At 40.9% G+C, this 22,592-nt stretch overlaps 1 protein-coding gene across 1 annotated transcript in view; it reads right to left on the bottom strand.

Annotated features, from left to right (window-relative positions):
- Positions 1–22,592, bottom strand: part of DNAH11 (dynein axonemal heavy chain 11) — a 355,953-nt gene that overhangs the window by 164,220 nt on the left and 169,141 nt on the right. Inside the window, exons 45-54 of the mRNA XM_052639247.1 lie at positions 19,789–19,966; positions 15,963–16,163; positions 12,945–13,110; positions 12,192–12,294; positions 8,658–8,897; positions 6,945–7,106; positions 6,496–6,689; positions 2,094–2,256; positions 855–978; positions 290–432 (exon numbers count right to left, since the gene is read on the bottom strand). Of these exons, the coding sequence (XP_052495207.1) occupies positions 290–432; positions 855–978; positions 2,094–2,256; positions 6,496–6,689; positions 6,945–7,106; positions 8,658–8,897; positions 12,192–12,294; positions 12,945–13,110; positions 15,963–16,163; positions 19,789–19,966 (1,674 nt within the window). The remainder of the gene's footprint in view (positions 1–289; positions 433–854; positions 979–2,093; positions 2,257–6,495; positions 6,690–6,944; positions 7,107–8,657; positions 8,898–12,191; positions 12,295–12,944; positions 13,111–15,962; positions 16,164–19,788; positions 19,967–22,592) is intronic.

Below are 22,592 nucleotides of genomic sequence, written 5' to 3'. Positions count from 1 at the left end.
TCCTGTAACAGCATACGCTCTTCGAGGACAGACCCCATGTCCTGCTCACTCGGGTGCTCAATCTGCTTAGAACAAGGCCTTGTAGGGAATCAGCATCGCAGGAAACTTGAAAAAGGTGCCCTCCAGACACTCGAGAAAATATGCAAATGACCTTTTACACTGAATGACTGGATGTCCTTACAAAATGTATGAGTGGAATTCAAACTTGTCACATGAATTCCCAGACAGAACCGTATCAGAGTTGAAACAGCACGTTTAACTAAATGCAAGGAGAGCAAGTGTTTCTTACTTTGAGTTGTCGTCGCACTCGGGCCAAAAAGAATTTCCAACAGTTTTCTATGGAGTCCACCATGCCCAGACCACAAACTTCATTACGAATTCCAGAAATTATCTTGTCTACATCTTCATCACTGAACAAATCAGGAATTTCCCCTGCCCCCAAAGGAATGAGTAGAATTATTAGAAGACTGCTATAATTCATATTTTTTAGATATGACTTTAAATGCTTTCTAATACAAAGTTCAGCTTTAATGATAGAATTTGAAACCAGAAATGCAATTTTTTTTTGTATTTATAAGACACAACACAGTGACGACAAGCTATGACAAACCCACCCACTAAACTTGCACAGGCAGGAATAACATTTACTTCACTGAAAGCCCCTGCAAGGCCTTTCACATCGTAAGCAGACTAAGAAAGCGATACACTTCAAATTAGTTAGGTTTGTACGTTTCTCCCCAAAGAATGCCCCGACAAACATCTCAAAGACAAATTATCTCTATTTAAAGTTCACTGAAACCACAGATCATTTGTCTTTGGGGAAGATCTTTCACGGAATGTGTTGGTTTAATCACCTGATGCCAGCAAGTCATTAATCAGCACGAGAAAGCTCTCATCTAGAACCTGGGCATCTGTCAGCAGGAACGCGGTGGGCATGTTCTTGGCTCCGGTTCTGATGTACAGATTGGCAAGATCTACCTATAAGAAGCAGAGGCCATCACTCACACTGTGTTAACATGCTGGCGTGCTGTTGGTGAGGGGTGGGCAGAACTGAGACGCTACAGCGGGATGGCTGGGTGCCGTTCTTTCCCCATTTATACGTTCTTTCCTCTCGGTAACTCTCTTCTTACGGCGGCAAACACTGTGACATCAGCTCCATTTCCGGCACATAATGCTGAGTGTCACGTTTACAGCTTCAAGGAGCCCAAGATGCAAACAGGCTCCCGACAAACAACTCCCTTCTATTCAAGCAAAAGTGAATTCAGTAATGATTTTGTTAAGCAACGCAGTGAAAAGAAGTTTTTGGCTCATTTTAACAACTATCTACTTCATTGTTTGGTGACTTAAGAGTTTACTAGTTTTATTTAGTAATATTGAAAGCAAGTGCTTAGTTGTTTGCTTTAAAATAGCACTTGCCACAAACTCTAAGTACTATTTTGTAAGTACTATTGTGATTCAAAAGCAAAATTTTAAAAAACATGTCAGTGTTTCTTGACTGTACTCCCATCATATTTTCACAATCTGATACAAAGTGGAAAAAAATCTCTATGCACTTAAGATAAAAAAGAAGGATCTTTCCCCCCCTCCATCATATTGGTGTATGAATACTGCTGATTATCAGGTATGGTCAGCACAAAAGAAAAACATGTTTGTGTAGGCAAGTATTTAATAAAATGTTTTCTGAGCAAGTCTGATAGGCTTATAGGCTTTTACACATATAAATCCTGGTAGCAGTTTACTATTATTAATTCGACAATGAAGGAGAAAGTTAAAGTGTTAACCCTTCAATCATATTTGACTCTTTGCCACCCGATGGACTGTAGCCATCAGGCTCCTTTGTCCATGGGGATTCTCCAGGCAAGAATACTGGAGTGGGTTGCCATTTCCTCCTCCAGTGGATTTTCCTGACTCAGGGATCAAGCCGAGGTCTCCTGCTCTGCAGGCAGTTTCTTTACTGTCTGAGCCACCAGGGAAGTCCATGAAGGAGAAACAGCCAACAAAATCCTCTGAAGAGCTTACCCGCCTCCATGCTTGACTGGAGCACCTTTATCTTGGGGCAGAAGGAGCACGGGGCCGCCCGTCACCAGACTTACCCGAAGTTCCTGGATCCCAAAGCCTTGGGTCAGAGTGATCTGGAAGACCTCGAGGCTGCAAACGTAAGCTGCCAGGCGGGACAGGCTCTGCTTGCCACTGCCGCCCACTCCAATCAAGAGCGCATAACCCTGAGGGGACTGCAGGATGCGGCTGATCCGACATCTGGGGAGAGAAAGTACCCCCAACAGATGACATCCAACGAGCCTCAGGGCTATGTGGTTTCATTTTTCAGATATTTAGATACTAAACTCTGATTTTTATTTCAGACATTCAGTCCTTGTTCTTCTGTTTCCCAAACAAAAAGATGCTGCCTGCATCTGCCCCCTTATCACTTGCTAACAAACCATCCTGGCCAATGACATCCAGACTCCCACTGCTGTGTTCCTTTCCCCCAAAAGAAGGCAGAAAATGAATACAAGGACTTGCATCAAAGCATCACATTTTCCTGATTAGCAAGAAAGATCCTAATGGCACATCAGTATCCATGTATAAGGATACCAAAGGGAAAATGTATTTGTGCCAGAAACTTTGCTATAGAGTTATTTTGGGAAGGACAGATTTGTTTACACCAACAAACACCTCACATGCGATTTACTTCATGCATTTTAAACACTTGCCTTTTTTACATGATTCTTATGTCCCTTGCATGAAAGCTTCCCTCATGCCTTGAACGGTCTAAAACATTCTTGGAAAGTGTTAGAATCCAAGAGGTAAATCTCCAGCAAAGTCAACTAAACCCTTTTTCTGTATTATTAAAGAGGTTCTGAATGCATATCCTATTGATATTATTGCTACATCTTACAGCTAGGAATAAGTTGGCTTTAACATGATCAACATAAGCATGTGTTCAGTTGCTTCAGTCATGTCCAACTCTTTGCAACCCCATGGACTATAGCCTACCAGGCTTCTCTGTCCATGGGATTCTCGAATACTGGAGTGGGTTGCCATGCCCTCCTCAAGGGGATCTTCCAAACTCAGGGATGGGCCTGCATCTCCTACATTGCAGGTGGGCTCCTTACTGCTGAGCCACCAGGGAAGCCCCCAATATAAGCATATGGAAGCCCAAATGCAAAAAAATTAAAAAAAAAAAAAAAAGACTACTGTATTTGCTCTCAGTTGCTTTCTTGAGATGAATTTAAGCCCTGAACAACCCAAACAATCTTTAACACATTTTTTTTTAAAGAGTACTTTTTGAAAGAATTAAGTTGGGCTCGCTTATAGTAGGACCAGCACGCACGATCATTTCCTGAAAACCTTCAATAACTGAAAAGACAGGTTATTTTTCCAAGCTCAGCCACCTCATTAAATTTTACTTCACATGACCACATGACAAAACCACCTTGGCAAAGCTGTTAGATTTCTCTAACACTAGTGAAGCCCCAACTTACAAGGCAGGGTTTTCATTTCATTTTAACGTGTGCTTTGAGGTCTGCATCGACAGTCTGTAAGTGGCAAAGTCTCTTTCTACAGTGTTCAAGGGCACACTGAAATCATCTCTGATGTGCAGTAAATCAGCTTCTAGCTCATAATCCCTAATCAAAGCAGCAGCTTTTCCTTTTAGGTCACTGAGAACTCTGTGCTGAAGGATTACAGGGGACAACTCCTCGGCGCCAACAAGACATCTCTTCCACACGAGTCACGACAGACGGCCAGCGTACATTAACCCAACCAGAAATAGCATGACTAATCACTCACTTATCACCGTGCTCAGAGAGTCTAACAGAAGCGCCCTCTGTCTGCTCATCAGAGGACTGTCACTGCAAAGGGATCCATAAAACAATCAATACGTAGGAAGCTTATAATAAAGGATGATAGGGAAGCCTCCCAAGTTTTTCTTAGGCACTTGGGCTCAACATTTTAAGGAGTGACTCTTCTAAAAATCAAATTCTCCACATTTCTTGGGCCTGTTTGAATTGCTTTCCTCACATACTTCCTTCTCTCTTGACTTATTTCATTACTTTAATCTTTGCCCAAATATCACTTGTTAGAAAAGCCAGGTTTATTAACTGAGTGGCATTCCCCCAGATGCATATACTGAAGCCCTAACCACCAGTACCTGAAAATACAGACTTCTTAGGAAATAGAGTGATTGAAGAAATTGGTTATAATAAGGTCATAGGGGAGTAGGGTGTATCCAATATGACCGGCATCCTTATAAAAAGGAGAAATTTGGATACAGACACACACAAAGGGAGAAAGTCACATAATGGCTGATCTCAGGCTGTCAGAAGACAAGGAACTTCCAGGAGCAAGGAAAGAATTCTGGAGCAGAATCTCCCCAGCACCTTCTGAGGGAGCATGGCCCTTCTGACCTCTCGATTTCAGACTTCTTCTTGCCTTCAGAACTGTGGGGCAATAAGTATCTGTTTTTCTAAACTTCCCAGTTGGCAGTGTTTTGTCCGAGCAGCTCCAGCACATCAGCACAGCCAGTGAGAAATGACAGTTACCGGGAAGCAGGACAGGAAGGGAAGATGCCGCTGACTTCCCACACAGCAGCAGCAATGGCCAGCTGTTTAGACTACTCAGCCAATCCTGTCATTCCCATGCTAAACTCTGACCTGGAACTTCTCACTGCACTTAGAAAGAAATAACCCCCCCTTTCCTCTGGTTACACGAAAACACCCTGTATACATGAGGCCTGTGTCCACCTTCGCACCTTGCCATATGCCTTTCTCCCTGCTTCTCCATGCTGCAGCCACAATGACCCTCTTTTTGCTTTTGGACATTCAGCCTAAGGGCCACATGAAATGTGCTCACACCTAAAGCATTCCTCCTCCAGATCTTTCCATGCTGAGCTCCTGCGTATCATTTCAGTCTTACCTTAAATGTCACCTCCTCACAGAGATATCCAGTCCCTCTTTGGGAATTCACATGTTTATTGCTCATGATCAATAGATTTTATTCCTCAGCAGGACGTATCACTTTCTGCCATGTTCCTCACTTGCTTATTTGTTCATATCCTTATAAGCATCCCATGGGATCACTAAAACATGAGCTTGATTAGAGAAGCAACTGGATTATCTTGCTGGCTGCTGTCTCCCCAGTACTTGGGCAATGTCTGACAGCAGATGTCACGGACGGTTGCACAACCTGTGCACCGCAAAGGCACCCAAGCTAGGCAGTGAGAGCCTATTCAGGCACGCTACTTCAGGAAAGGGGCCTTCTTCTAGTTTTCCGCCCAGAAAACATGCCCTTCCCTTTTTCCTTCCTTAACTTGCACATAAGTACTGAATAGGCTGCCAATGTTTCTGTTTGATACTCAGCAGGCACTCAATGAACATTCTTAACCAAGGAAAATCAGCTTGAGTCCATCCTGTCTCTGCCACTTACAAATTTTTAAGATTTTGAATAAGTCACTTACCTTCCTCTTTCTTCATATTCTTCCCTAAGGCTATGGTAACCTACTCCAGTATTCTTGCCTGGAGAATCCCATGGACAAAGGAGCCTGGCGAGCTGCAGTCCATGGGGTCACAAAGAGTCAGACACAACTGAGCCTCAGACACACTCTGAATAGGCTGGCAGTATTCCTGTTTGGCACTCATTTGGCACTCAATAAATATTCTTAACCAAGGAAAATCAGCATGAGTCTGTCCTGTCTCTGCCGCTTTTGAACTTTAACTTTCAACAAGTCGCTTACCTTCCTCTTTCTTCATACTCTTCCCTAACAGAGGTACAAGTGAAAGAACATGAAATTATGGCTCTCATGACACTTCAAAAAATAGTATACCTATGTAAGACATTATTGTGACATAATTCATATAGACACTTAATAGTCTTTTAACGGATCCATGACACCTAAACCTATTATCATTTATATAAAAATTATCTACTATTATACAAAGAATTGTGTTTGACATTCTTGTAATTTGTTGAATGCAAGCTTAGTGACCTTCTCTGAATCAGGCCCATACATTTATAGTTACAGAAGCTAAGGGGATTGGAATGACTTTTTGCAAAAGATAATTTTCTTACCTAACTCAGGTTATCCATTTTCTCTAGCACAGAATTCAACTTCCTTCCTACACATGCACATTCTTGAGGTCTTCTACAAATTGCCTTTTGCTTATGATATGGTTAAGTGGCTGCACTTACAGGTATGTGACATATTTATGTCATAGAAGAAGGCTATGTCTTGTCTTTTTTATTTTGTGTTCTCAATCAAGTTTTTCTTTTCATTTTTTGAGGTAACATTGGGTTTCAACATTATATAAATTTCATGGAGAAACTGAGTTTTATACTGTATGGCAAACAAGAACTGATAGTTCAAAAAAACCCCAGAAGACAGACAGACAAAAAAACACAACTGATAGTTCAGAGTGTTCAGTAAGATCTACTGAATAACAACTGTGGACACCCAGCCATTTTTACTTTGTGCAAAAGCATCACAGCCCATCAACTCACATATGTTGCATGGCGTCTTCAAATAAAACGAGGTGCATGGCGGCACTGAGCTCATTGTAGTCATCCAGTGCTTCCGTCAGAAATGTCTTCAGCACCTCCCAGTCCTTCACTGGCGTGTAGCATGGATCTTGGCCGCCATTAGCAAAATGGCAATAGATGAGGGGCTGTTGAAGCAGCACATGGCTATCTACACCCTGCAGGAGGCAGAAGTGAAAAATACGGTCATGTCAATCTCTAGAAATGGGTCATCTGGAGGCAGAGTGACCGGTCCAGGGAAAAGCTTGTAAATCAACCCATGGGTGGATGTCATCTTCCCCTGTACAGATCTGGAATCACAGCTGTTTCAGCAAGGTAATCATATATAAAATTCATTCACATCCTTATCCCATTTCTGCCCAAAAGCCAATAGTGCCAGAGCACATAGTGACCTTTGGAATTCATTTGCTTACTTCAAAGTATTTATTAGCAGTTTCCAGCAGTTTTTTATGAAACAAATCACAGTCCTTTGTGTCTATCAGTTTGTCTCCATAAACACGAGAAGATTCGTGAAGCCACAGGCGTATTAAATCATTTGGACACTTTAAACACTCGGGAGAGGTGAATAAAATTCCCTAAAAGGCAAGAAGAAAAAAAATTAAAAATTCAAAAGGTGATGACATTCCAAGGTAATACTTTCTTTTAACATATTCTTTAACTGCATGCTGAATTTAGCAATTTACTGAGTTACAAGAAGGGTTATAAATAGTATTACATATCAGTAGTTGTAGTCTCTGATAAGCAACATTTAAACAATTAACTATACAGTAAGAAGGATTAAAGAATGGGTCTCCTGCATTGCAGGCAGACACTTTACCAACTGAGCCACCAGGGAAGTCTATTAAAGAATTAACTACCATTAGGCACATTTCCAGGAATGAGCTAAGGCTGTATTTCAAGAGTCAGCCCAGGAACTAAATATCTGATCTTAGAACTTGTACCTACTGTCTTCAGGAAAATCAGTTTCTAAAACTAGCTAACATGAAAGTCATACGACAGTAATTTTACAGATGAAACATATAAGATCCAGAGTCGACTGTCTGAATGCACACTTCATGGGTAGTCAAAACATTTTGATTCTCAGTTTGCCGCAACACTATTCTTCAATATTTTGGATTCATATAAACCCAGTTCTCATGGGGAGAGTCACCGTGTTCTGGGCTCTAGGGACAACACCAAGGGAGTCATAGAGACTTAGCTGTAAAAGGCTAAACAACTGTTGGGTGGTGTTGGGTGTAGCCAAGACTCTATATGAATGGTGAGCAGAGAGGTCTCTCACTTCTTGGCCTCCCTTCCCTCCTATGATCAAAAATCTGCTTTTAAAGACAGTTTAATTGAGCACAGTCTTTCAGGCAAGTGCAAGAAAGATCAAGAAGAAAAGGAATGGTCCACATTCGGAAAAAGCTTTTGCCTAATGTGGTTACAGTTTTGAGGCAGCTGTGGAGTGATTTAGAAAACAGGGTTATAAAAGTATAAGAAATAAAAATCACCAAATACAGAGAAGTCTCATGAAGTTTTCATATTCCACCAGTTTACTACTTCTGTCACAAATGAACTTTGAGCCATAAGTAATTCTTCAATTACTTTTACTCTACTGATAGGCCAAGTAAGTTGGATATTTTCAAACTTTCAAGGTTTTGAATTCTCTCTTTGGAACTTTCTTTTCAAATCATATACATTCACACTGTCCTTTTATTGGATAAGTGAGTTAAGTGTCAATGCCAAACCAAAACAGGAATTTAAGAAATTATATTTTCTCTTGATGTATGTTTAAAAATCGTATTACCTACATGGGCTTACCTACATATTAAAAAAATGAAAATTATCCCTTTTACTTGCACAAAATGAGACACTCAAATATTTATATGGAATCAATGAAATAGGGAGCCAAGATTTCCACCTTAGCTTCTATTGCTAAGTCTCTACCAACCTAAGAGGAATTGCTACTTTCATTGATAAAATGGGATTAATAAACCTGCCATACTTCATAAAGCTTATTACAGAAAATGAAAGAATACATGCTCAAGTATGCAGCATAGTTTTAGACTAAGTTCTATGAATGAACCCAACTGATATTTTAGTCAGTGCCCCACTCAAGACACATAAACACAGAGTCATTGAGGTACCTGGAAGACGTTTGACAAGTCTCTCAAATTAAAGAGGTAGTGGAATTTAATGGCCGTGGGTAAAAATGTATGTGCCATCATCTGATGGAATGCGATTGTTGCCTGTATCAAAGTGGGGCCACTCCTGAGAACTGAGGGACCAAATGCTTGCTGCTGGAAATGGAAACTCAGGATTTGGCTGTAGATGGTATTCAGTGCATCCAGCGATGGAAAGTTGAATGCAAACACTGTGAAATGTCTCTGAAAACAAAAACAAACACGAGAGTTGCATAAAATAGAAAACGTAATGGCACTAGTAGATTGGGGCTTCTCTGGTGGCTCAGACGGTAAAGAATCCACCTGCAGGAGACCCAGGTTCAATCCCTGGGCTGGGAAGATCCCCTGGAGAGGGGCATGGCAATCCACTCTAGTATTCTTGCCTGGGAAATCCAATGGACAGAGGACCCCGGTGGGTCACCATGCATGGGGTCACAAAGAGTCAGACATGACTGAGCAACTAACACGTTCACCTTTACTTTCCAGTAGATTACCAAAACAGGGAGGGGCACTTTATTTTTCATCTCTTCCTGTATCCATACCCACTGTGATGTAACTTAGCAGTACCTTCCAATCTGACTCTCAGAGTGCCCATATGACTCGATAAAGGCAACAGAAGGAGACGGAAGTAACAGGGTGCCGGCCACTGCCAAAGGCTTGTGTTTCCACTAGCCCTCTTAAAGCTCTGTCTTTGCAATGAATTCTACATGCCTACCCAAGGATGAGAGACACATGACACAGAGCCATGTTGTCCCAATTACAATCACTCCAGCCAAAGCCACCCTCAGTAGCTGACAATTAACTGCCCAACATGTGAACATGCTCAGGTTAGGTCAGCAGAGTCACCCAGCTGAGTCTCCACTGACTACACAAAAGCAAGCAAACAACACTGAGTGTTGCATGGACAGTGGTAGTGGTGGCGATTATTATTTTAAAACTTCCATGTGCTCAGAAAACCTGCACATAAGTATTTACTGTAGCTTTATTTCTAATTGCCAAAATCTGGACACAACCATTGCTGTCGTTCATTCACTCAGTCGTGTCTGACTCTTTGTGACCCCATGACCCGGAGCACACTAAACTTCCCTGTCCTTCACCATATCCCAGGGCTTGCTCAAACTCATGTCCAGCTGGTGATGCCATCCAACCGCCTCATCCTCTGTCCTCCCCTTCTCCTCCTGCCCTCAATCTTTCCCAGCATCAGGGTCTTTCCCAACAAGTCAACTCTTTGCATCAGGTGGCCAAAGTACTGGAGCTTCAACTTCAGCATCAGACCTTCCAATGAGTATTTAGGACTGATCTCCTTTAGGATTGACTGGTTTGATCTCCTTGCAGTCTAGGGGACTCTCAAGAGTCTTCTCCAACACCACAGCTAAAAAGCATCAATTCTTCCGTGCTCAGCCTTTTATATGGTCCAACTCTGACATCCAGACATGACTACTGGAAAAACTACAGCTTTGACTAGACGGATCTTTGTCGAAAAAGTAAAGTAAAAGTAAAGCCTCTGCTTTTTAACATTCTGCCTAGGTTTGTCATAGCTTTTCTTCCAAGAGGCAAGCATCTTTTAATTTTATGGCTGCAGTCACTGCCTGCAGTAATTTTGGAGCTCTTTATTTTGAAGAAAATAAAATCTGTCACTGTTTCCCCATATATTTGTCATGAAGTGATGGGACCGAATGCCATGATCTTAGTTTTCTGAATGTTGAGCTTTAAGCCAACTTTTTCACTCTCCTCTTTCACTTTCATCAAGAGGTTCTTTAGTTCCTCTTTGCTTTCTGCAATAAGTGTGGTGTCATATGCATATCTGAGGTTACTGATATTTCTCCTGGCAATCTTGACTCCAGCTTCTGCTTCATCCAGCCCAGTATTTCACATGATGTCCTCTGCATATAAGTTAAATAAGCAGGGTGACAAGATATAGCCTCTATGTACTCCTTTCCCAATTTGGAATCAGTCTGTAGTTCCATGTCCAGTTCTAACTGTTGCTTCCTGACCTGCATACAGGTTTCTCAAGAGGAAGGTCAGGTGGTCTGCTTTTCCCATCTCTTGAAGAATTTTCCACAATTTGCTATGATCCACAGAGTCAAAGGCTTTAGAGTAGTCAATGAAGCAGAAGTAGATGTTTTTCTGGAACTCTCTTGCTTTTTATGTGATCCAATGCTGCTGCTGCTGCTAAGTCGCTTCAGTCGTGTCCAACTCTGTGCGACCCCATAGACGGCAGCCCACCAGGCTCCCCTGTCCCTGGGATTCTCCAGGCAAGAACACTGGAGTGGGTTGCCATTTCCTTCTCCATGCATGAAAGTGAAAAGTGAAAGTGAAGTTGCTCAGTTGTGTCCGACCCTTAGCGATAGTTGTTGGCAATTTGATCTCTGGTTCCTCTACCTTTTCTAAATCCAGCTTGTACATCTGGAAGCTCTTGGTTCACATACTGTTGAAACCTAGCTTGGAGGATTTTGAGAACTGCTTTGCTAGCATGTGAAATGAGTGCAACTGTGCAGTAGTTTGAGCATTCTTTGGCACTGCCCTTCTTTGGGATTGGAATAAAAACTGACCTTTTCCACTCCTGTGGCCACTGCTGAGCTTTCCAAATTTGCTGGCATATTGAATGCAGCACCTTAGAATTTGAAATAGCTCAGCTGGAATTCTATCATCTCCACTAGCTTTGTTCATAGCTATGCTTCCTAAGGCCCAGCTAACTTTGCATTCCAGGATGTCTGACTCTAGGTGAGTGATCACACCATTGTGGTTTCCAGGTTATTATGATCTTTTTTTGTACAGTTCTTCTATGTGTTCTTGCCACCTCTTCTTAATACCTCCTAAAGCATCCTTAAATAAGTAAATGGATAAACAAACTAGGAACATCCAGACAATGAGTATTATTCAGTGATAAAAACAAATGAGCTATCAAGACATGAAAAGCCATGGAGGAACCTTAAATGCATATTTAAGCTAACGGAAAGAAGCCAGTCTGAAAAGGCCACATACTATATGATTCTAACTACAGGAGACAACTGGAAAAGGCAACACTATAGAGACAGGAAAAGGATGAATGGTGGCCAGGGATTCGGGGGTAGGGAGGGCTGACTAGGTGGAGCCCAGGGGATTTTTAGGATAGTGAACTACTCTGTGTGATACTTTAATAACAGATACCTGTAGCTGTACATTTGCCAAAAGCCACAGGATATGTAACACAAAAAACGAACCCTGACATAAACTTTACAATTCACTTAATAATTTATAAATATTGGCTCATCAATTGTAATAGAGGCAGCACACTAATGCAAGGTGTTTGTAGATGAGTTACAGGGTGCGAGGAAATATATGGGAACTCTGTACATTCAGCTCATTTTTTCATAAACCAAAAACTGCCTTAAAAATTCTATTAATTAAAATAAGCTTCCATGCTTCACCAAATGTACAATAGAACTATACATCCTAATCTTCACCCCCAAAGCACTAAGAATCAAGATCAACCATGTGTGAGTACTGACACCCTACCTGTAGTCTGGGATTGATGGTGAAACTGCCCACCATTGGATTCATGCAGGCAACATACTGACAGCTGTGGATTTCTTTAAGCATCACTTTCTGTCTGTCATACCTGCAAGACAGAAAAAAGTACCTTAAATCCCAAAGGTGAAAATAACAACAAATCCCACCAGTTCATAAAGGACTTCAGCATAAATTGTTTTCTTTGATCTTTATAATCACTCTGTGATGTTGAACTTGTTAGCCTATCTGAGAGATAAAAACTAAAGCTTGGAAAGCTGAAAACTACATGGCTCCTTTGATGCCAGAATCAACACGTGGAGCTAAATCAATAGGTATTATTGCTGCTTATTGATTCACGTGAGTCTGGTTAAAAATACTCATAGCGAGACCAGGGGCTCTCCCCTACTTAACATCAGGGACTGTCAACTGGGATGCCCAGACATTACCAGATGTTTACATCTTACAGAAAATGTCAAGCTTCTCCTAAGTAACTGAGTGTGAGTTAATATATTAAGGACCTTAAGCTTTAACTGGAGAGTTTACATTTCTGAGTTACTTTTCAATCCAGTTCTTCCAATGATGCAAAGAAAATCTATTCCATTTAAGATCAGCAATTGGGGAAGCAAACTGAAACCCAAAAAAGTATCACAGAAGATGCTTCTCAGAAGAGGAAGAAACTGGGGTGATTCTATTTAAAAAATTTTATCCATAGTAATAATAATTAGATTTCAGGAGAAAATGAAACAGAGAATCGCTTACCAGTGTCCATAATCAATATGCTGTCGAATCAGAGTGTGGGGCTGGACAGTGCCGTACGAGTCCACTGCAGGAATATTCATGTCATCAATAAAATAAACCAACTTTTTATTTCCTCCTGGACCATAGTTACGACCAGCTTTCTTCTCTAGAGGTTTCTCAAGAATTCCTGAAACCAATATATAATTCTGTCCACCAATCAAATAAAAATGTAAACTTCTGTTTATATATAAACACAAAATAGAACATTAGTTCCTTTTTCTTATTTTTCCTCATCCTCTGCCCGTTTCATCCACTCTGTGGCTTTAGTATCACCTTTCTGCAGGTTAATCCCAGAAACCTGTTTCTGTTCATCTCCTTCTATGTAATACTCTCCTGGAGCTCACCCTGACTCCTTTCCCAGAGTCTGCAGCTGCAGGATTGGGCACACTGACCATCACATCTGAGACAACACCTTCGCTGCTGACCTTCACACCTTCCCCCCCATACCTACCGTCATTCATGAACCACTGCCAGTCCACCAGAACCCGTCAATAAGTCCCTCTTTATCTTCCTCGTACTAGAGTCTAAGGACAGTCAAGAATTTCTCACATCTCTCTTCTTGGGCCATGCAGTACAGAAGTATAAGAGGATACTATATGCAGGCATTATCCTGTGTATACATCAAGTTACATTTCTTCACTTGCCTATCTGACTTGGTGTTGATATGGTTTTGAGAGGACATCACAAATACAGAAAATCTTGACAGTATGGACCTGAGATGCAGTATCTAGTCACGTGCCTACTCTCTGAATGAAGTATAAATAGCCGGAGGACAAGAACTCTCATTTTCATTTCTGTATGCCTCGTAACACCTACAGCAAGTAACTTGTTAAATGAAAATAGGAATGAATGAAGTAAAAAAATATGTAACAAATTAATTAACAAACCCTTCTTCCAAGCAGCATATCTACATTTCCAAATGGTTGCTGAACATCAGTTCCTGTTAGCCACTGACAACTGTCTGTTTGGCCAACATCAAATATGCCTGTTCCCAAACTCAATTTTCCATACCTCTTCCCCACTCACGACCCATCACTTCTTTTTAGCCTTCTGTGCTCCTACCAACAGGATTAACACTCCCAATCAGCCAGATGCAAAGGCTGAATTTAATCTTTCCTTCCTGGTCCCTGATTTGTCTAAGCACAGCCTGTAAATGGCACCTCACGTCTCCTCCTTTTGTCTTTCCTTCTAAAGCTCTAGTCCAGGGTACCATTTCATTCAGCTAACACGTTGCTCAAGGAGACTGGTCTCTCCACCATAGACTTCTCCTGTTAAGGTAGAGCCTGTTGTGGTGGTGGTTTAGTCACTAAGTCATGTCCAAATCTTTTGCAAACCCATGGACTGTAGGGTCAGACGCCTCTGTTCATGGAATTTTCCAGGCAAGAATATTGGAGTGGGTTGCCATTTCCTTCTCCAGGGGATCTTCCTGACCCAAGGATCAAACCTGGGTCTCCTGCACTGCAGGCAGATTCTTTACCACTGAGCCACCAGGAAAGCCCAAAGTAGAGCCTGCATCTTGTCAACCCCTTGCTCCCCATCAATGGTTCACCACTGCCTACCATATGAAATATGTTCTTTTCCACTTGCATGTTAGCTACAATCTCAGTGACCAGCCATCCCTGGTTGCCTGGGATGATCCCAGTTATAGCACTAAAAGTCCCTTATCTCAGAAACCTTCCCAGTCTTCAGCAAACTAGGCAACTGGGCATTCCACCTGCCACTCCAGCCTTTGCCCTATCTTCTATCTGATCACTATGCTTTGATCAACTTAGAGATTCAATTAAATGAATGTGTCCCACAAATTTCTCTTTCATGTCTTTGCTTAAGCTGATTCTTCTAGCCTAAGTTCCCGTTTTGCCTATACACCATCCCATCTCAAAGGTCTGAAATCCTTTCTTTAGAGTACACTAGCTCTTTCTATTCCTCATGCTAATAGGCAATGTCTAAATCTATTCATGCTTGTAACCCTTCCAAGAATCAGCAAGCTGAACTTCGTTCAACTATTGAATTGCAGCCCTAATCTTCCATTTACAAGTGATAAAGTGATCCCTTCTTCTGTGTCCACAATGAAAAGCATGTATTATACACAGTGTCTGGGGATAAAGTAGATAAATGATACATATTCACTGAAGAAATGAATGAAAACCTTCCAGGTCAGTTTTTTTTTTAACTTTTCCACTCACAAAGATGAGGAAGACAAACTTGATTAAGAAAGAGATTACAGCACAATCATTCCTGATTTAAGTGATAAGAAAACAGGTGGTTCATCTCTACTGATAGGGCTAAGGAACCGGCAACAATGCACACAACAGAGAGACCATGCTCCGGGCAACAGGTTTCATAAAGCAGGGGACAACAGCAACTGCTGCCCTCACGGGACACAACCCCACCGCTCTGCTGGACAGTGACAGACACTGCTCTCAGCTCTTTATACTAGTTCTTCTCTACTTCTCATGTCTAGTCTGTTTGCCCTTCCAAACTCAAAATGCCCCAGATCTATGTGGTTCTTTTGATTACACTGATGCATGTATTCAACAGCTAGAAATTATTCTTACAGTTCTAAGATTTAACTAACAACTGGTGGCCTGTCATTTCATCAGTACAGTCTGAATGAATTCCTCACTAAATCAACCCTGTGCTTGCAGAGGTAACCAGTATATTCTTCCTTGAGCATATTCTTTTGTCGCTAGGGCTCCATGAAATTGATTAAAGCTAACCAAATGGTTCAGAGGCAAAGCAATGGAACTGCTGATGTAAATTCTTTCTATTCTATAGAGTAATAACCCAAGTAAAGCCAGGAGGGATATAAAAAGCCAAAATAACAATATTTAAACAAAGCATATTTAGCCAGAATGGTGAAAAATAAAAATTCATTCTAAGCGAAATGTCTAAGAAAAAGGAATCATCTCTTTGGGCTGCATGTCCTGGCTCTGATAGTATCTGATCTTGTTTCTGGAGTATTAAAGAAGGAACACTTACGCTGCAGTGCTGCTGACGTTGTGTAGTAGTTGAAAGGCACACGGGATACTACATAAGCCTCAGAGAGACCTGCCAGCATGTCACCTAAAAAGACTGTTTTTCCTACTCCAGCGTTTCCTACCAGCATCAACGGCTGTCCTTTCTCGAGCAGCAACTCCACAAAATATCGAAGACGAGTTGTCTCTGATGTGTGAACCAGGGCTCTCTGGTGGGGAAAAACAGCCAAAATTTTGTACCTACACCAACATACAGTCATTTTAGAACTGAGACCAAATGCATTCTTAGTTCTAGTTGACAGCCAGTAGGAGAGATACCACTTAATGTTTCATTTTGAATGGTCAATTCAGACACCATAGCTTGAGAAAAGAAACTGGGTAGTGTTGTCAAAATGCCATAGCAGAAGGAACTGATTTATTTTTTCCAATTAAGAGCTAGCACCCAAGGCTTCCTACCATGGAAATACCTATACTTTGCCTAACCTTGGGTTAGGTATAAAGGAATGCAGTGAATGCTTAAGAAACTGCCCACCAATCTTTAGGACATGATGAAACATGTGAAAGGCCAAGATATGTATAAACAAAAATTGGTAGCAATTTCTTCACCCAGTAAGATTAATGACTGATGTGCAAAATGACTAGGCACAATTCACTCTAAAGGAGTTCAGCGCAAGGAGAGACCAGCTTGGAAGAAACAAACATTATGCGAAATATTCACAAGTCCAAAGCATGGGTGGTACTTATTGTACATTGTTCTGTTAAAAATTTTTATAGTAATGCTTCTGTTGTGAAAATTAGTTATTTATTTATATACTAGATTGTTTTATGAAAAAATTGAGGTGGCTTACAGAAATACAATAAAAAGAATACAAATAAATACGAAGCCAACGGAGGGAACAGAAACGAATACACTGTGTGAGCTCAGGGAAAGGGAAAGCAGATGTAGACACACTGGAAACAGAAGCCTGCCCAGGCACCAAGGAGAGCTGAAAAGGTCTTACACTGGGGAGGGGGCAAATTAAAAAGGGGATTAAAAAAAACTATCTGCAGGATTTATACAGCTCGTAAGAAAAACACACAAACTCTGTAATGGATAAAGTTCTTCCCTGCATGGTTCACATACACTGACCACAGATCAGTATTTTATAGACCATTCAAGATCAAATTCGTGATAACGAGCATTCATTCTAGAACTTCACCTGAATTCAGTGCCCCTCTCAGGACCTGTTGAAAGACACAAGACTCTTTTGTGCTACACTGAACAGTCCCAGATGACTTTAAAATCACCACTGAATTCTGTAACATGTTTTTTTCCTTTCTTGTTGCTAGATGTCGCATTTGCTATTTAATTGGCTATTAATATTGGCTCTTTTCTCCACACATTAATATCGATAATTAATACCTACTGAGAGCTGAGTATGTGAGAGGTAGTATGCTGAGCCGTTTACCCGTGTTATATCATATGATACTCATAACAAACCTAGGAGGAGAGTTTTGTTATCATTTACATTTCAGAGATGATGGAGCTAAAGCTTAGAGAACATTAACAAATTGGCCAGAGGCATACGTGGTGGTACTTGGATTTAAACCCAATCTGTCTAGAGCCTGAGTCCTGTCTTACCTACTGCACAGAATGCTCCTCAGAGCACGGACCATACACACATTAGCTGATGTCCAAGTACCCCATTTCTCCATATATAAAAAGGCTAGTAACAGTCCTTTCTAAAAGAGAATTAGAAGATTGTCAGAAGGATTAATCTATGGAAATAAAGCATTTAGAAAAGGGCCTGACATATTATAATGTCATGTTAGTATTTGCTATTATTATCAACTCAACATGGTTTCCCTCTAACATGTTAAGAAGCTTTTAATCAAAACCACATTTGGTGCAATTGTGTATAAAGTAAGACTAGGAGGTCCTGACAGGTTCTCTGTTGAATAAAATACATCCCTGATAAGATGCATCAACCTTGTGATATCACTTTTTGTGTGTTTCTTTTGGTTAACTACAAGTCCTCAGCTCTCAGCTAGCTGGATAATATTGTTAGGTGGCTGAGGTCTAGACAGGCTGAGCTAAAACAGAGATGTTAAAATCTATAAAGCGGATGGAGCAGACTTTCATAATTAAGGTAACCTCATCACCTGGGCCTGAGACTAGGGTAGGGGCAGCACATGGCCCCTGGAAAAATGGATGCAGAAGGAAGTCTGCTCTGGGGCTTCTGGAAAAAGTTTCTACCCACTTAGTAAAAAGTACAGAAGCCTTCTTTCTCCATATCTTGCTTCCTTCTAACTCCTGGGACCTCTAGAGTTATCTTGGATTGAGGAGATACCAGTCTTTAAACAAGGCCAGTGCTAAGGCAGGAAGATCCGAATCCGTAGTGTTATCACCAAGTCACAGAACTCATCAGTTTCAGGGCCTTCCTACCTCTGAGTTTCTTGTTTGCAAAATGATGAGTTTCCTCATGGTTATAGGATGAATTGTGTCCTCCCAAAATTCAACTATTGAAGCTCTAACTCCAGTAGCTCAGAAATGTGACTGTATTTGGAGATAAGGTCTTTAAAGAGATGATTAAGTGAGGCCTACCTAATCCAATCCAGCTGGTGTTCTTGTCCAAGGAGGAAACTTGAACACACTTCAGGATGGTGTCCAGGGAATGTGTGTACACACAGAAAGGATCATAGGGGGCACAGCAAGAGGAGACCATCTCAAGCCAAGGACAGAGGCTGCAGGGGAAACCAAATCTTAGCCTGAGAAAGATGAATTTCTGACGTTTAAGCCACCAATTCTGCGGCAGTTTGTTAGGGTGTCTTAAGCATGCTGATACAGAGTGGGCTCCAAATTCAAAGTGACTGGTATAAAGGAAAATGTGAATACACAGAATACACATGGGAAAATGCTATCACGTGAGGATCTGACTAATGCCGCCTCAAAGCAAGGACACCAAGACTGCCAGTGAATCTCCAGAATCTAGGAGAGATTCCTCAGAAGGAACCAACCCCGTCAACACCTCTATTTTCAGCTTCTAGCCTCCAAAACTGTGAGACAACACATTTCTGTTGTTGAAGCCACATCTGTGGTACTTTGTTACCTCAATTCCAGGAAATTCATACATTGAATTTTCTTTTATTTCACAGTAACTGCCTCCTAATTAGCGTGGCAATCACTTATATGCATTGTATAGGGCACGACTTGAAATAAGTTCCAAAGCCAATCGATATGAGGTGATTTTGAGAAAGAAACACAATGAAAAGCAAAACAGATTGAAGAAGAATTAGAAAATGGTTAACAGATAACTTGACATATAAAAATGTAGGAAAATTTATAAAAAGAAACAGTTAAGAAAACAATAAAGATTCATCTAGATTTGTGAGTTGCCTTGTGAAATTGAAATATACATCTTTGAATAGGAAGATGAAACATTCATTTTATGGCTTCAGGGGTAAAGGAAAGAAGTTCTATGTGAAAAGTACTGCTTAAGAAATGTAAAGTAAGGTCAGAAATAAGACTCACTGAACCTCACTGAACTAATAAAAACATGCCTTCAATTTTTATAAAATCACACAATTTCTAGGAAAATCTAAAGAAAGCTGTTACCACAGAATTAAGTTGAAATGAAAAAAAAGAAATTGTAGAAATATAACCATCTTCCTAGTCATTCCTATCATCTTCCTAGTCATTCCTATAACAGATTCTTCTTTCCAAGGAATTATGTTATATGCTGACCATACCAACAGGAAATCATCCATCAGGCAGGAAAAGAAAGATGGCATAAAAACAAACGAGGCTCAAGCCAGCATCATGTGGTTGAAGATCACGGTGTTCCCCACACCTACCTGCAAAGGTATTTCTGGATCCATAGTAAACTGGGGGATTTTATCAGCCCAAGGCAAAAATTTCTTACTTTTGTGGTCCAGGTAATAATCAAAAATTGTTCCCTGGGATGGAAACTTCACTGCTTTCATCTCTTTATGCCACCACTGACTGAATTCAGCTTGACAACCGGTAAGCTACGGAGAACAAGAGAAATTCTTCTTGCAAACTTACAGGTAATTTTGAACACATACAAAGCCACTGCAAGTGCAGCTGATCACACAGTGTTTTCAGCAAACAGTTCACAATTACAAACAGGACTGAATAAATAAATAAAGAAAAATAAATAATTAGAAGGAAGTTATAATGAGTGACAATACCACTGAGGCTGAAAGCTGTAACTGCCATACGTGCATCAGGTACAAATTTTTGGCAGTAATTATTAACTTAAAAAAGCAAGGTAAGTTTAGGTGAACCTTAGATGACTCTGAGGTTATTCAGTTTAATAACAAGCTATCACACAGGTCACCCTGCTATAAGACAGTGGTTAGCAAACACTAGTGTTTATTTCTACCAACGTCTCCCTCAGTTGATAGTAAAATGGGGAAAGTGGGAACAAATGAATACTTCAAAAAACTAGTAACATTACTGACTTAGACACTGTTCTTTATCTGAGCTTATAGCCTTCGTAGAACTTAGGGTGTTAAAAATATCCTTTCCTTTATAAAGCTGTGGTGATAATAAATGGTCATTTAAAAATAAATGCCCTTATTTAGGAAAACAAACAGTTGGTAACCCTATTTCATTTCTTCAAATCATTAATGAAATTTTGCTGGTCTTTGAAATTTGAAATCTGAGAAGCTCTGCCACGAGGGAAGGGAAAGAACGGACTTGGTTTTCAACTCAGTAGTTGAGCTGAAACTCCACGGATTCCTGTCCTGTGAGAGAATCTTCCAGAAAAGATAATGGAGTAGGAAACAGGTTCTCCTTGCTAGAAGGCGCTTGTTTCTATGATGGCAGGTAGAAGCCCTCTGCTGCTAGATTAGCAGTTATAAAATGGAGACGGGGAAATTCCAACTGTGTGCTAGCAACTAACAGCCCCTCGGGTATATGGGATGACCAGACAAAGCCTCGGAGCTCTCTAAAAACACCGTGTGTTCACCACATTCACCAACCCTACGTGTATCTAAGACTTCAACTCCCATTTTGCTGCAGGAAAATTCTTCAAGTTACTTTTCCTTTGGCGTCTTTATGTCCATGGACTACAGCCCACTTTTTGTGTCAGGCTCATCAGACACATAAGTAGAGATGGATAGGATGGCTGGACGGTAGGAGGGTGCAGTTAGGGCTGAGAGGTGTGCTCAGCCTTAGCAGGGAGAGCTGAGCCCACCAACCTTCCCAACAAGCGGAGCGCATATTCCTACAGACCACTACTCACATATTTAGATCCGTTTCAGTTATCTTCAGATTGGCGTCATAGGATTTTTTCTTTTTAATCATCCTATAGAAGTTGGTCAGAAACCAAGTTCATTCAAAAAAAAAATTCCTTATCTGGTACCATTCTTTGTAGGCACATGAGATGCACATGAGATTTCCACTTTACAATAAAATTTGCTTCACCTAACCACAATGTCAGCAGAGTCATTTTGATGACAAGTCTTTGATCATTCATTCACTCACTAAAATGCATTTGTTCCCGTAGTGGGGAAGAAAACAAACGGGGTTTCTGCCCTCACAGAGCTTATGGGGGAAATGAAGGGGAAGTATGATGGAAGCAGAGGTGAAGGAACACAGAAATAAATAAATAGGTATCTTGAAAGCCAACTTTGCTGGAAATGAGAGTAATGAGGGCATCTATTTTAACTGGATGTACAATGAATCATCTCTGAGAACAGGCACCAATTAAGGAGCAGAACATTCCAGGAAGACGTCAACAAGTGCTAAGATCTTATCATAGGAAAGAACCTGCATTCCAGAAACTGGCCAGTGCAGCTGGAGGGGAGGGAGCGGCTGAGGAAAAAGTGGGGAGAGATAGTCTGGGCCAAAGCCAAAGGCCTTGTAAATGAAATTTAAAATTTTTATCTTAAAAGCAACAGGAATCCATTCAAGTGTTGTAAATTCTGGAGTGTATCATATAATCCAATTTACATTAAAGAATCCACTCTGGCTGCTGAGCACATAATGGATAGGGCAAGTACAGAATCAGAAAGACCAGTGAGGAGATTACTTCAGAAGTCAAGTGGGGAATGATAGCAGCTCTTTACAGGAGGCTCTGGGAGGGATGACAGGGACCAATTTTGGAAGGTGTTTGCAACAGCCGGGGTTAAGAACACAGGTCTGAGTCAGTCAGCTACAGTCTGAAGTTGCCTCAGACATTAGCCACGTGTCTCCAAGGAGGCTAACATCTAAGTTTCAGTTCCTTTTTTGTAAAAGAAGAATAGCTGTAACTATATAGACAGGATAATTTTTTAAGATTCAATAAGCTAGCCTATTAGAAACCCTAAACTCTTTCCCTGACATATATACATAGAAGGCACCCAACTCTGATGACTAAATGGCTATTCTTAAGATTATTTCTTGGATCTGCTTCATTCATGTTTCCAGCTTCATAATCTCTCTTTTGAATGCTGTGTAGTTAAAGCAGTTTTGAAAATTTAAAGATAATGATGTCGAATACTAATTGTGGAGAGTGTCTGGGACAGGAAGGGGACCACGTGATGCTCAGCTCCTGGTTTGACTAGCTGGCTTGGAAGGCTGTCAAGTCTGGAAACTGCAAAGATGAAAAGAGGGTCAAGTTGGGAGGAAGGTGAGCCGTCATGATGA

The sequence above is a fragment of the Budorcas taxicolor genome, chromosome 4 (assembly GCF_023091745.1).
Source record: "Budorcas taxicolor isolate Tak-1 chromosome 4, Takin1.1, whole genome shotgun sequence".
In the NCBI taxonomy this organism is placed as follows: Eukaryota; Metazoa; Chordata; class Mammalia; order Artiodactyla; family Bovidae; genus Budorcas; species Budorcas taxicolor.
Note: the sequence above shows the minus strand (reverse complement) of the source record. Positions and strands in the feature narration are given on the sequence as shown.